The sequence below is a fragment of the Barbatula barbatula genome (genome assembly GCF_947034865.1).
Source record: "Barbatula barbatula genome assembly, chromosome: 22".
Classification (NCBI taxonomy): domain Eukaryota; kingdom Metazoa; phylum Chordata; class Actinopteri; order Cypriniformes; family Nemacheilidae; genus Barbatula; species Barbatula barbatula.
Genome location: NC_136785.1, coordinates 4,733,735 through 4,748,062, shown reverse-complemented (window position 1 = coordinate 4,748,062; position 14,328 = coordinate 4,733,735). Strand labels below are relative to the sequence as shown.

Below are 14,328 nucleotides of genomic sequence, written 5' to 3'. Positions count from 1 at the left end.
ATAAAAAATACGCAATGTTGTGTGCATGTCGGTTCTTTATAAGACATAATGGTGTTTTTATTTAATAGTAAATAATTTTGTAATTGCATCGCATTCAATTTGCATTTTAGCAGCGTTCATATTATGAACGGGTTAATAAAATGGGGGCGTGAACTGCACGATGACGCGTGTGCGTGATCACGTGTTACAGTGAGGCGTCGTCACATAAACATTACCCAGCACGCGGTTGTTTGACTGTTAAGCAGCTATCGTGCGCTTTATATTTATACAGACGCTTAACGAAAAGATTGTGTCAGAACTGAGCGTTTTATCGCATCGACGCGCTTTTTAGGAGAACCAGCGGAGAGACAGAGATGCTGTTTAGCCGGATCATAGCCGCTACTGCACACACATTCATGTTGACTCTACATTAATACAGCTGCTGCTTATACAGTGGATGGGATGTGTCGCCTCTCCTTCAGCCTTCGTGAGTCCTCGTACTACCAAGGATAGTCAAGAACCAGAAAAGGTAACGTGGTGGCACTTGGAGCACATTTAATATAATCTCTCTGTTCAGGTATGATGTGTGTAGGAAAACAAATATGAACCAATGCTGCACATTGTAAGGGTTTCCATTATGAACCATCAGATGTTTTCCAATAAAACCATTACTTCTATGTTTTGTGCATTACTTCAGTATGATTTAATAGTGTTTTATTGGTTCCCATCCACCAGATCGCATCCCACCAATATAACCCAGCACATTACAAACCGAGACTGACAGTAAAACCTTTTGTCATTATCCATCCATCCATCCATCCATCCATCCATCCATCCATCCATCCATCCATTTTCTTCCGCTTCCGGGTCGCGGGGGCAGCAGTTTAAGCAGAGATGCCCAGAGATCTCCCACCCCAGACACGTCCTCTAGCTCTTCCGGGGGGACACCGAGGCGTTCCCAGGCCAGCCGAGAGACATAGTCCCTCCACCGTGTCCTAGGTCCTAGGTTTTGTCATTATAATACATTAAAATCAATGATTGTGATTTCTTTTTCAGCAGGTTTGCATTAAAGGGATACTCCACCCAGAAATGAAATTCTGCCACGAATTACTCATCCTCTAGTTGATCCAGACACCTATCAATATATGGGTTTAACACAAAAGAAGATATTTTGAGGAATGTAGGAAAACAAACCGTTCTGGGGCACTTTTGACTACCATTCAAATGGTTCCTACTATGGCAGTCAGTGGTGCTTCAAAACCGGTGGTTGCTAACATTGTTCCAAAATATCTCTCTTTGTGTTCGACCGAACAAAGAAATGTATACATGTTTGGAACAACTACAGGATGAGTAATTCATGACTTATGTAAAGTATCCTTTTAAGGCGGCCTATAAAGTCTTGATACAGACTTGATAAAGATCTTTTTCAGTTCACCTTCACATTACTCTCAAACTCACATTACAGACTCTTAAAGATAATGTTTCTGTGTTAAAGTTTGTATTTAGGGCAATCCACAATTACCACCCCTGTCTGCTGTAGCAAATATGTGTCATCAAATCTATTATATCCTATAAGCTCAGGTTGGTGTAACAGAAACCACATGGTTCTAATCCCCTCTTATGTTGCTGTCATTGCACAGTGTAGTCAATTCTCATGCTGTTGTTCCCAGATTATAGATGCTGTTTGTGCCAAACCTTCTGCCCTGTCATGCTCCAGATTTGAGCTGATGGTAATTCATCTGGTGAACAGATATCACTTTTACACCTCTACACCCTTCAGGGACCTGCGAAGAACAATGTTGCCCGAGCAACGGCCCTTTCAGCTTGTCTTTCTGTTTTCTGATATGCAGAAAATGACTTGATATCTGTTCATCTTTTACAATCTGTGTTTTTTTGTTTCCTTCCCTATTTGATCAAGTGTTTTCAAGCGGTGGATCGTATTAGGGATGTTCTCGCCTCAGAGGAAGGACTGCGTCTCTCTGACTCTGGGAGACCAGTACAGTCACGGCTACACCAACGGCAAACACCGGAGGCAGTCCTGCTGGAGGGTAAATCAGGAAATTTAATCTAAGATTGTATATAATCTCTTGGATATTATGCATTGTGCATATTGTAAATGATTAACTGTGATTTTGTGTAAATGAGTAAAATATCAAATTATTGTTCAGAGAACATCATGTTACAACCTTTTACCTTGTTGCATTAAATTGAAAGCTGGCACTGTAGCTTAGTCTTTTTGTCCGATCCAGATCACAGCTGTCAAATCTTATTCCCTCGCACTTAATCTGCTCATTTATTATTGACTTGTTTTTCTCAATTTCCCAGAGTTGACAATAAATTATGATGTTGATAGTGTGTAAAATCCTTCATAACTAGTCGCCAGATTTACACTCCAACAGTGTTTTTGCATCCGTTTAACATTTTGATACAATTGTTACAAATTCTCATATTTTTGGAGTATGATTCATTGGCAAAAGCTAAACAAAGTTAAGATGATCGTGACAGAGAGCATTATTTGATATCTTTAAAAAATTCATTAGATATCACAATGATATCAATATTATATAGCCTTCCCTGCATAGCTCAAACAGACGGATTCAGTTTGAATAGTGACTTCTTTTAATAAATACATTTCCCCTAATCCTTTGTGTTGCCTCTTAATTTCTAACGTCATTATAGATTATAAATAACATACATTGATAAAACGTCTGTTCTGTGAAGAAAAAAGCTTGTTTTTTACAATTATATTTTACTCCTCCTTTTCACTTGGATTTTTAGTTGCGATTCAGTGTAGTTGCTCTATTCATCCACATCGAGCCATCAAAAATACAATTGCTGCACTTTCCTTCGATTGTCCTTGAGGTGTTTGTGTTTTTCTGGGCAGAAATGGAAACAGCTGTCTAGACTTCAACGCAGTCTCATTCTCCTGCTCCTCGCGTTCCTCTTCATCTGTGGAGTCCTGTCTTTTTCCAGCCTGACAGAGCAATGGAGAGGTACTCAACAAAATCCCATGTCATTTTCCTTTCACAGGGGATGTCCCTGTATGTAATGAAAGGTTTAATTCAGACAATCTTTACTCGTCTTTATTACCCGTCAAGAATAATCATAATAATTATTAATAACGGACTGTGTGAAAAGTTTCAGCACTCATATTAAATATCATGAATTTATTCATTCAGTTATTCATTCAGTCGTGTGAGGTTTTATTTCAATATGATTTATGTCCTTCTGATTCTCGTCTCTTAAGATTGGTTCATTGCACATTGTTTCCTAGGCCTCTCGGATAGATCCGTGAAGGAGGATTGGGTCGAGATGGATAACCGAGGTCTTAGGCCCATCCCTCCCGGCCTCCTCCCAAAGCTCCCAGACTCCGTCCCCGAGGTCATCCAGGATATCCCACCGGAAGTTCTGCCGGCACTTCAGAGGCCCAGCGTTCCGCTTCTTCCCAAACCTCCAGCCATGGTTAGTGACTGAATGTTCTTCAGAGAATTACTGTATGTAGGATATTTAAGTCTCTGTATTGACTTTCAGTCATTCCCGGAAAGAAAGTAAAGAATATTCAGGGATGTCCAAGCTGCTGTATGTTAGCTAGGGCTGAATAACCACATTTTTATTGTCTTTATTTTGATCGGTTTGTTGTTTCTGCAGAGGAAGCCACCCAGTAAACGCGGCCCTCCAACCCTACAGAAACGGGCGAACGTGACCGTCTCGCATCTTAAAGACGGAGAAGATCCTGTGTTCAGGAAAGAAGCGGACGGGGGAACTGAGGCAAGAACCGTCATTAGGTTTGTGCGCATTACATTACATCAATTCGGGACATTCCTACAGGAGAATTTTAATAAGGCTTCCAGGATTAGTTTAGTACATAATGTGATGTTTATCCGTTCGCTTGGTATTTGACCTTTGGAGTAAGCACAGGTATTAATTTCGTTTTATGAGTCGGTTGTCTCATTCGTATGCTCCTCTAGAACAAACACACCTGCACGCTGTTGTTCTATAAATAGTTATCTGGAAGGAAACAGCAGATATGAAATAAAACTGTGTAACAGGAGATGAAATCAGACTCTTTTCTATGTTTAAAGCACCTTGGGGATGCATTTTATTAACCGTGAGCTGCTAACCGCAGCATCTTTCATTTGAATTCAGATAAGCCTTTATTTCCTCCAGCTGTGTTTATTCCAGAGCTCCGCCTTCTGATCGCGTGTAATTGCTATGGTAACTGTGGGGCGTGTGGGAGTGATAAAGTGCAACATCAAATGACCGGGTTTGGGTCATTTTTTAACAACTCTGCTGTTTTTGGTGCTTTGGTGTGATTTGTCGCTTGCATCAGAATTGTTCTGTTTTGTGATTCCAGCTGGCGTGGGGTGATGATCGAGGCAGAGCAGGGGACGGAGCTTCATCCCACCGCCCACGAAAAAGAGGCCGGGACGCAGGCTGATTTTGACGAGCCTGCCCCTTTAAAACCAGGTATTAGAATGCGCACCCTTTGTCCCTTCATACAGAGCATGTGGCCAACTAGAGTTTGACATTTTCAGAAGAAAATGTCAGCCATGTTTGCGCTGCAAAACCCACAACTAGGACACTGGCGCGTTGCGGGAATTTGGCAGGGTGTTGCTATGCAGTCACTTGATATCTTTATTTGCACAGATTCACGATCTTGTGGCCTTTTGCTCAATGATGAGAATCACAAACACAGCGGCAGGACTTAACGCTTGCTTATTGGTGGTAGTTTCAGAGAAGCCTGTGGATCGGGCGGAGGCGGTGCGGGAGGCGTTTAGACACGCGTGGAAGGGCTACAAGGCCTTTGCATGGGGTCACGATGAACTCAAGCCCATCTCTAAGACTTATGCGGAGTGGTTTGGTCTGGGACTCACAATGATCGACGCGCTAGACACCATGTGGATACTGGGGCTGAAGGACGGTAGGTCTCGTAACATAGGTCAGTCTGTTTCATGACAAACCTGCGTATCTTTTGAATCATTTCGTTTTGGTTTTGTTTTCAGTTTTTGTACTGTCAATATAAGTGGAACTATGTGTAAAGCTGCAATCTGTAACATTGTTTTGATAGAAAAATTTGTTATTGAGCAACTACATGAAATGGTGAGTTTGTATTAATAGTTTATCAATCGAGCTGTCAGGTACAATTCGATTTGGCTTTTTAACGTAAAGATCTCATTGCAAAAAAGATGCAATTTCGATTCTAGTCTTTTATGTAGTAGATTGTAGTATTTATTTTAGTTAAGAAAAAAGAAATGGTAAATAATTTTCTAAATCGTTTCAATACATTTTATTTGAGTATAAAAATTCATTTAAAGTGTTTAAAAGTGCCCTTTGTTGAAGAAACATCTGTGAATTCAATTACATTTAGTCATAAAGACTGAATAAAACGCAATGTCTTGCTATATTTCTTTATCTCCGATTTTTTTTCTTCCTCTTTGTATTAGAGTTTGAAGAAGCTAGGAAATGGGTCGAGACAGAATTATCCTTTTCTAAGAATGTGGATGTCAATCTTTTTGAGAGTACCATCCGTATTTTGGGGGGTCTCTTGAGCACATACCACCTGTCAGGCGACACACTGTTCTTGGACAAAGCTGTACGTTTTTTTAATGTCATAATTTACATAATAACTGTATAAATCTTTACAGTTGTCTCTTGTACATGTAAATTGTATGACTGAACCATTTTTAGTTTCAAGGCTTGTGTTTTTATAGAAGGATATTGGCTCCAGATTAATGCCTGCCTTCAAGACCCCATCAAAAATCCCCTTCTCTGACGTGAACATTGGCAAAGGAACAGCTCATCCTCCCCGCTGGACTACAGATAGCACTGTCGCAGAGGTGACCAGCATTCAGCTTGAGTTTAGAGAGCTCAGTCGACTCACCGAGGACTCACAGTACCAGGTACAACTACATTTCAAAACTCTCATAGTCCAGAAGACTCGAGGAGACATATTTGAATACTAATGCATGATTCATCACAGAGCCCAAACTCCCTGTAATACACATGCTCGATCGTTGTTTGATCATTTGATCAATTTCTTCTCAGAAAGCAGTGGAGGAGGTCACCAAACAGGTGCACAAGTTGGAGGGAAAATATGATGGCCTTGTGCCCATGTTCATCAACACAAACAGTGGAAAGTTCACGCGCCGGGGGGCCTTCACGTTGGGGGCTCGCGCGGACAGCTACTACGAGTACCTGCTCAAACAATGGCTACAGGGCGGCAAAAAGGAAACTGAGTGAGTTACGCTAACAACATACACACATTCAGTTGAGCACTTTGATGGCGTTTGCAGCTAATGGATTCCAGAGAATCACAGATCCTCCCTGAGCCTAATGGACGGAAGTTATGCTTCTGGTCACAGATGGGGTGGCATGATTGATTTACATGTCTAATCGCTGATGGGCTAAATCGTGCAGGATAAAAGCCAGAGAGTCAGAGTTTTAAATCGTGTAAACTAAAGACACTCAAGTGTTTGTTCAGTAGACACTTGGAACTCATGATGACATCAGTTCTTTACAGAAACAATAGAAAAGCAATACTAATGGTTTTAATAAAAAAATATCTGATGTTTTATTAAATGATAAGACAAGACTGTGTTCAGCATGTTGGTCAAGCTGGTGTATCTTAATACATTAGATTAGACTAGACTAGACTAGACTAGATGGGGGTCAGCATGATGGTCAAGCTGGTGTATCATAATCGACTACACTAGACTAGACTAGATGGTGGTCAGCATGATGGTCAAGCTGGTGTATCATAATCGACTACACTAGACTAGACTAGATGGTGGTCAGCATGATGGTCAAGCTGGTGTATCATAATCGACTACACTAGACTAGACTAGATGGTGGTCAGCATGATGGTCAAGCTGGTGTATCATAATCGGCTACACTAGACTAGACTAGATGGTGGTCAGCATGATGGTCAAGCTGGTGTATCATAATCGACTACACTAGACTAGACTAGATGGTGGTCAGCATGATGGTCAAGCTGGTGTATCATAATCGCTACACTAGACTAGACTAGATGGTGGTCAGCATGATGGTCAAGCTGGTGTATCATAATCGGCTACACTAGACTAGACTAGATGGTGGTCAGCATGATGGTCAAGCTGGTGTATCATAATTGACTACACTAGACTAGACTAGATGGTGGTCAGCATGATGGTCAAGCTGGTGTATCATAATCGGCTACACTAGACTAGACTAGATGGTGGTCAGCATGATGGTCAAGCTGGTGTATCATAATCGGCTACACTAGACTAGACTAGATGGTGGTCAGCATGATGGTCAAGCTGGTGTATCATAATCGGCTACACTAGACTAGACTAGATGGTGGTCAGCATGATGGTCAAGCTGGTGTATCATAATCGGCTACACTAGACTAGACTAGATGGGGGTCAGCATGATGGTCAAGCTGGTGTATCATAATTGACTACACTAGACTAGACTAGATGGTGGTCAGCATGATGGTCAAGCTGGTGTATCATAATCGGCTACACTAGACTAGACTAGATGGTGGTCAGCATGATGGTCAAGCTGGTGTATCATAATCGGCTACACTAGACTAGACTAGATGGTGGTCAGCATGATGGTCAAGCTGGTGTATCATAATCGGCTACACTAGACTAGACTAGATGGTGGTCAGCATGATGGTTAAACTGGGTTTTTTTAATACACTAGACTAGATGGTGGTCAGCATGATGGTCAAGCTGGTGTATCTTAATACATTAGACTAGACTAGACTAGAATACATTGTGTAATATTAATGTTCAGATTAGCTGATCTGAACTGTGAGTTCAACACCAGATGTAGGTGTAGGGAGTACTAAATACTGTACAGGGACCGTTTAGATCAGAACAGACTTTTAGTCTCATTGTGATGCATCTCAGTGCTTCTCCTCAAACATGAGGCCTATTACGCTCCCACTGCTTCTGTCATCACATGCACTAGCTCATGCCCTCAGTCCTGCTTCTAAATGCGTCTGGTTTGAATAATGCAATAATACGGTGTCCACCAACGTTCGGTAGACACAGACTGTTAATGAGTTAATGAATATCAGATCCACTAAAGACAGGGGCGATAATGATGTGACCACCAGGAAGGTGGTCTGTTTAAATAACTTGTGTATTATCTGCGAGATCTGTCTCGCTAACCCTATTCTAAGGTTATAAAAACACAACGCTTCATTATGCAAGGTCTTTACACACCCCTGAAGACATAGAAATGTTTATTATATTGCATTTTTGTCAATAGATCCTCCAAAGAATTACACACTGGATCTTGCTGCAATCTGTCATTTCCCCCCTCTATATCGCCATCTCTGTTTGAAGCATAAAATGACAGGTTATTTATGTACCCTTGATACTTGACAGCTCAAGTTATAACTCGCTACATACGTTTACCTTTTTGAATCAGGGTTGTACTTGCTCAATAACTCATGTAGTTCACTTACAGAAAAACATATGGACTGGAGCTTTAGGGTGGTTTCACATTTAGTTTGAATGCCTAGTTCAATTGCTCCCCCCTGCTGGACTGCGTTCATATAATTTTATTTGGGTCCGAACCGCGGTTCATTTGCATCATCAAGCCTGCAGCTGTTTACCCTGTCGCTTGTGACGACGACGCAGGAGAAGGCGGCAAAATGCGTAACATTGCTCGCTTCACTTCTATACATTTATGTTTTTGTACCATTAGTTTTGTTTCCATGTACACGAATGTACTGCAAATGCTATTAAGAATGCTGAAGTCAAACAGTAAGAGATATACATCTCTATGCTTGGTGCGTGCCAGTCACGCTCATCCGAAAAGTGAGTGAAACCCAAACACATTTTAGCAAAGAATACGTCATTTGGTAAGATTGAGTTCATATCAGCACCTCCCTTTTTAAGCGGACACGGGTACGGTTCGCAGGATACACCCGGTTTCGGAAGACAGCGTTCATATCACCCAACCGAACTGAACTCTGACGTTATCGAACACGGGTGCGCACCAAAAGTGCTGATGGGAAACCGCCCTTAAATGGGTCTCACTAATTTACCAGTTGATTTGTAGTGGCTTATTTTTTACTCTAGAGGGCAAGAGAGTATAACTATCTGCGTTTTGTTTGTTTTACAGACTTTTGGAAGACTATCTACAAGCTATAGAAGGTGTCAAAAAGAACCTCTTGAGACAGACCTCTCCTAGCAAACTCACTTTCGTAGGGGAGCTGTCCAACGGCCGCCTTAACCCAAAGATGGTGAGAAGTAAAAAACGTTTTATTTGAAAATGTTTTGAGTCTATTTCCTGCAGAGTCTGTTCCTGTAGTCACTTAAATCTAGTGAAGTTAATGAAATTGGCTCCCTCACACAGATGAAAACAGAACAACGTAATGGAGTCGAAATAAAGATCTGCGACCTGTGCTGAAATTCATCATAACATTCTCTCTCTGTCTGATCCAGGATCATTTGGTGTGTTTTCTGCCGGGCACTCTTGCTCTCGGTGCTCATAATGGTCTGCCCGACGATCACATGGACCTGGCTCGACAACTGATGGAGACGTGTTATCAAATGTACGCTCAGATGGAGACGGGTTTGAGTCCAGAGATCGCTCACTTTAACCTGCAGTACCACACCGGACGAGATATAGATGTGAAGGTGCTTTCAAGTTCATTTACAATCTCTGCTCATTTAGAAACACTGCGCATTGGCAACAAATGAATATTTAGGGTAGTCTTTTTTGCATTGACATCTATTTTTTCTTCTTAATTGATATGTGTAGCCTGCTGACAGACACAACTTACTTAGGCCGGAGACTGTGGAGAGTCTATTCTACATGTACAGGTTTACCAAAGAGGAAAAATACAGAGACTGGGGCTGGATCATACTACAGAGCTTCAACAAGTACACTAGAGTGAGTAAAACAGACACAGCAATATTTTTGCACGTAAAAATCGCATAGGAAATTGTGTCTGGGCACTTGAAATGTTGAAATGACATCACATTTGATTACTTGATGCATCCGATCCTCTTTTCTAGAGAAATTGGTGGATGTATAAAGTCAATACAGAAAAAAGTTTGACATTAAAACCAGAAAAAGTTCGTAAACTTTGAACAGTCTATGGATTATTAATCATAATAATATTATTTACCTAAACTACTTAAAACATTTTACTTACAAATTGTATTTGTGTTATCTGTCTTTAAACGTCACTTTGTTTCATGTTTTGTTATCAAGTGCAATGACATTTCGTTTTAAAGTGTGACTTAAGCATGCAAATACTTTGAGAGATCACTGTATGCATCATTTTGTAATCATTTCTCACACATGGATAACATATTCAGCATTTATTTTTACTGAGTTGCACAAATATGTTTCCCCCGCTCCTGTCTCAGGTCCCCGGTGGGGGCTACACCTCTATAGGTAACGTCCGTGATCCCATTAACCCCGTGTTCAGGGATAAGATGGAGAGTTTCTTCCTGGGAGAGACGCTGAAGTATCTCTTTCTCCTCTTCTCTGATGACCCAGAGCTGATCAGTCTGGATAAGTATGTGTTTAACACTGAGGCCCATCCGCTTCCCATATGGCCGTCCACCTCCTGACGAGAGGGGCCGGACACATGGGGCTTCAACAGGAAATGATGCAGGCTTCCACAGGAAGTGGATTCACCGAACTCTTGTATTAGATGGATTCTTTCAGCGGGCCGTTTTGCAGAGATGACTCTGTGCTGAATAGAGATGAAGAGCTATTATGCACTGACCTTTAACTGTGCACGAGAGGTTTTTACGATATATTGATAGTTAAGGGATTCTGTAAGAAGAGATTTGGATGTTCGTTGTGGGTGGTGGAAAGCTTGGCGTGTGATCAAATCAGCTGTTCTTTACAGACCCAAAACCTCTCGTCACATCCACTTTCTTTGAGTTCCAAAAAGGACAGTTCGTCTTCATAGTAAGGTTCAGTTTGTTAACATTAGTTTATGCGTATCATGAACAAGCAATGAACAAGTATTTTTTGCATCATTTACTGTTATTATAGATTAATTTGTATTTATTAATATAAATGCTATCAAGCATTGTTAAGGTACATCTGAAGTTATTTATATTACTTTAATATATTATGTAGAACATATAAATTATTTCAAATATTCAGAAATGAATACTTATAAATGCTGTACAAGATTTGTTCGTTGTTTATTCATGTTATTTATTTATTAATATAAACATATTGAGCCTTATTGGCTTGTTTACTTGACTTACCAAGGAGTTCATGTGAAGACTGCAAAGTGCATCAGCGCTCTTGCATGTTGGATAAGCCCATCCTTCCACTCGAAACAACTCCTGTAACACGTGAAGGACGACCTTCTGGCGACTCGTATTCCATCAAAACCGGAACCTTACTGGCAAAGCTTCGTAAATCACAGAGCGGCGTAACTTGCTGAAATCACACACTGTGAAAAACGCCAAGCACTTTGTAAAACCAAGACTTTTATTTCTTTATACATTTCTCTCTTTCTACGTGTTTGACAGATGTGTTTGAAGTGTCTCGCTTTCATTTTTACAAGCTGTTACAAAAGGACACCGTACATTATTTTCTCTCAGTACCTTCGCAATATGCATAAGGGACAAAGTTGTGTACTTAGTTTTTTGATTTATTTTTGGCGAATGGTTTGGCGCCCTGCGAGATTGTTTGTTTTTCTCTTATTTAAGTTGACTTTACTGAACGTACTTCAGTGGCCGCGAATGATTTGATTTTGCGAGGCCGCCGGGAACGATGCTTGAATAGCCACGCTGAAGATCAACAAATTTCGGAAGATGTTTCACAGCATCGGATGCCGTGATGCAACATTGAGTTCAAATGTGTATGTATGTTTCTTAATTAATTCAAGTTTCACAGTCGATTTAAAGCTAAATAATTGAAAATGTTGCTGGATGGAGACGGAGTGTCTCGGTAGTCTAAAGGATTACTGCTGGAGCTGTTGCTGCTATTAAATCTGCGATTTCTGGTTATTTTAGAGCGTGTTGCCAATCTTGATCCGCATGTTGCCATCTGTTACAATAGGTTAGGGAATTGTAAACAGGTTTGCCAGGAATAGTTTACCCAAAATTACAGTGTCATTTATTTGCCCTCATGTCCCGTATGACACACAAGTGTTTACAATAAATTGTCGCTGTAGCTTGTAAAGATATGGTTCACCCAAAAATTACGTCTTTCATCATTTATTGTTATTTCTAAAACATGTATGACTTTATTTTTTTCTTCAGAACACAAAAGAAGTTATTTTGAAGAATGTTGGTAACCGAATAATGACGGCACCCATTCGCTTGCATTGGTTTTGTGTCTATGCAATAAAAGTAAATGGGCACCAACATTTTTCTAAATATCTTATTTTGTGTTCTGCAGATTAAGGAATGCTATACAGGTTTGAAATGACAAGTGGGTGAGTAAATTCTTTTTGGCGCAGAAAAGGACACATTTGTGTTCGACCGAAGAAGCAACAGGGTGAATAAACACGGTTAAACCATTCCTTTAAGAGTTCAGATCAATCCCAATTGTGCTGATTTAGGTCCTGGAGGGTTCAGATACACTTACAACATGCTTTACTAGACTTACAACTTCCAAGCTTTCAGACTATCGCAAACCTAGTCCTTCACCTAAAACAATCCATTTGCAAGGTGATTGATGTTTGCATTATAGTATGTCAGTTCCACGTCAAATCTCTTTTGCTGCTTTTGGTGATATAATGTTCAAATCTGCATCGCGTGTGCCTTTCGATAGACGGAATAGTGATTGATGTGTGTGATAATGACAGATTTCTGTCTGATTGCCTCTCGCTCTCTTTGCTGCAATCAGCTCTTTGTGATTACGGCTTGTGCTCGCCAGCGAGTGTTAAATGAAGGAGTGGACTCAGATCTGATGAGACTTTGTGAAGGTCATTGTGTTCGATTTATTAAGATCTGGCACACTTGATTTGTATTTGACAATGTTAAAGTTGTGATGTCGTGTGAGACAGGAGCAGGTCTCTGGAGTTGTTGACGTTTATATATAAAGATGAAATGGGTTGGTTAAATCAGAACTTTAAGTTGTTGGCAGGTGTAAATAATGTGATTTGATTTGGAAAATGTTGATTCTTTTTATTTTGCATTTATTGAGCTAAATGAAAAGATTATCTTTTTCTATTGCAGTAAATGATTTCAATGACATGTGATTTAAATGCTATGATAAACCATAGGCTTGCCGACTGTGTATGCTATTATTTATTTTAAGTGTCGTATTCCTGCCAAATGACCCTCTCTGAATATTATGTGAAGATTGTATCTTGCTTATTGTCATTCAGTTTCATTTTTGTGCAGTAAATACTTCATAACCTGCCTTACCATCTTGACTTCACAAGCAAATATGGTTATACAGTATCTTTATTTGCACTGCAGCTACACATCGTTTGTGTATAGTTGTGTCGATTGAATATGGCGATCTTCGCTGCATTAAGAAAGAACATGTTGACTAAATTAAACAAACAAACGATTTCATGTTCTCCTCCCAGCTGCAGAGGTTTGTCTCCGCTGACACAGTTCAAGCTAATACACTGTCTGACACCCACTGAGAGACCCACCTCAACCACACTCTTGTTATCTCCGTTCCCTCTCGGATTCTCGTCTCAACCAGGGTAGAAACAGAGCTGTGAGATTTTCAATTTCCGCTGTGATGCTGGTTTTCTGAAGCTTCTCAGTTATTCATTTCAATGGGTGCTGATGTGAGGAAGCGTTTTAGTCGCCCCTCCGGACCTCAATGGACAATGTGTCATGTTCGCTCGAGCATTTATGACAACGCACTCGGACACGCTTCTGCCCAGATGTACTTTGTATTGCACTTTCTGCCTTGTCCGGAGAGCACCAGCGTGAGTCGAAATAGGTGTTCTGATTTTCAATATTTTCTTGCAATTTGGGCTCAATTCACATTGACTGTTGGTTATGTCACCCTTACAAAAAATCTTACCACGGGCCAAATTGTTGTTTAAAGTTGTTTGGTTAATGTTTGGAAAGGATTTAATTATTTTTACCCATGGGCCCCGATCATATATATGTATTTGTGTGTATATATATATATATATATATATATATCATCAGATAGTATGAAAAAAAGTAATGTTCTTTATATTATTAGTGATCACTATTATTGCCTCATTATTATTATTATTATTATTATTATTATAATTACTATTCTTTTTCCTCCAAAAGTTTGGCGCGTAACTTGTCCTGAAGCTTTTGTCGTAGACCCATGAATGAGCGCTCAAATCGAGCGGCCCATTGAGGAATGGTGTGCTATGACTTTTGGAAGCGATCGGGTGGGGGTGTGCGATTAGGGGGCCAAAAG

General features: G+C 40.4%; 1 protein-coding gene across 3 annotated transcripts; it reads left to right on the top strand.

Moving 5' to 3' along the window:
• The first annotated feature begins 165 nt into the window (after positions 1-165).
• On the top strand, positions 166-13,349 carry man1b1a (mannosidase, alpha, class 1B, member 1a). Of its 3 annotated transcripts, none has more exons than XM_079486224.1 (14): positions 166-508; positions 1,898-2,027; positions 2,864-2,972; positions 3,254-3,441; positions 3,628-3,764; positions 4,334-4,446; positions 4,709-4,900; positions 5,424-5,572; positions 5,691-5,879; positions 6,025-6,215; positions 9,097-9,217; positions 9,420-9,614; positions 9,739-9,870; positions 10,353-13,349. In XM_079486224.1, exons 2-14 carry the CDS (start codon positions 1,926-1,928, stop codon positions 10,557-10,559), a joined length of 2,025 nt encoding a protein of 674 aa, XP_079342350.1. In that variant the 5' UTR covers positions 166-508; positions 1,898-1,925; the 3' UTR covers positions 10,560-13,349. The 3 variants fall into 3 exon arrangements, with proteins under 3 accessions (XP_079342350.1, XP_079342352.1, XP_079342351.1); XM_079486226.1 differs by lacking the exon at positions 166-508 and adding an exon at positions 952-985; XM_079486225.1 differs by lacking the exon at positions 166-508 and adding an exon at positions 1,602-1,709.
• The last annotated feature ends 979 nt before the right edge of the window (positions 13,350-14,328 follow it).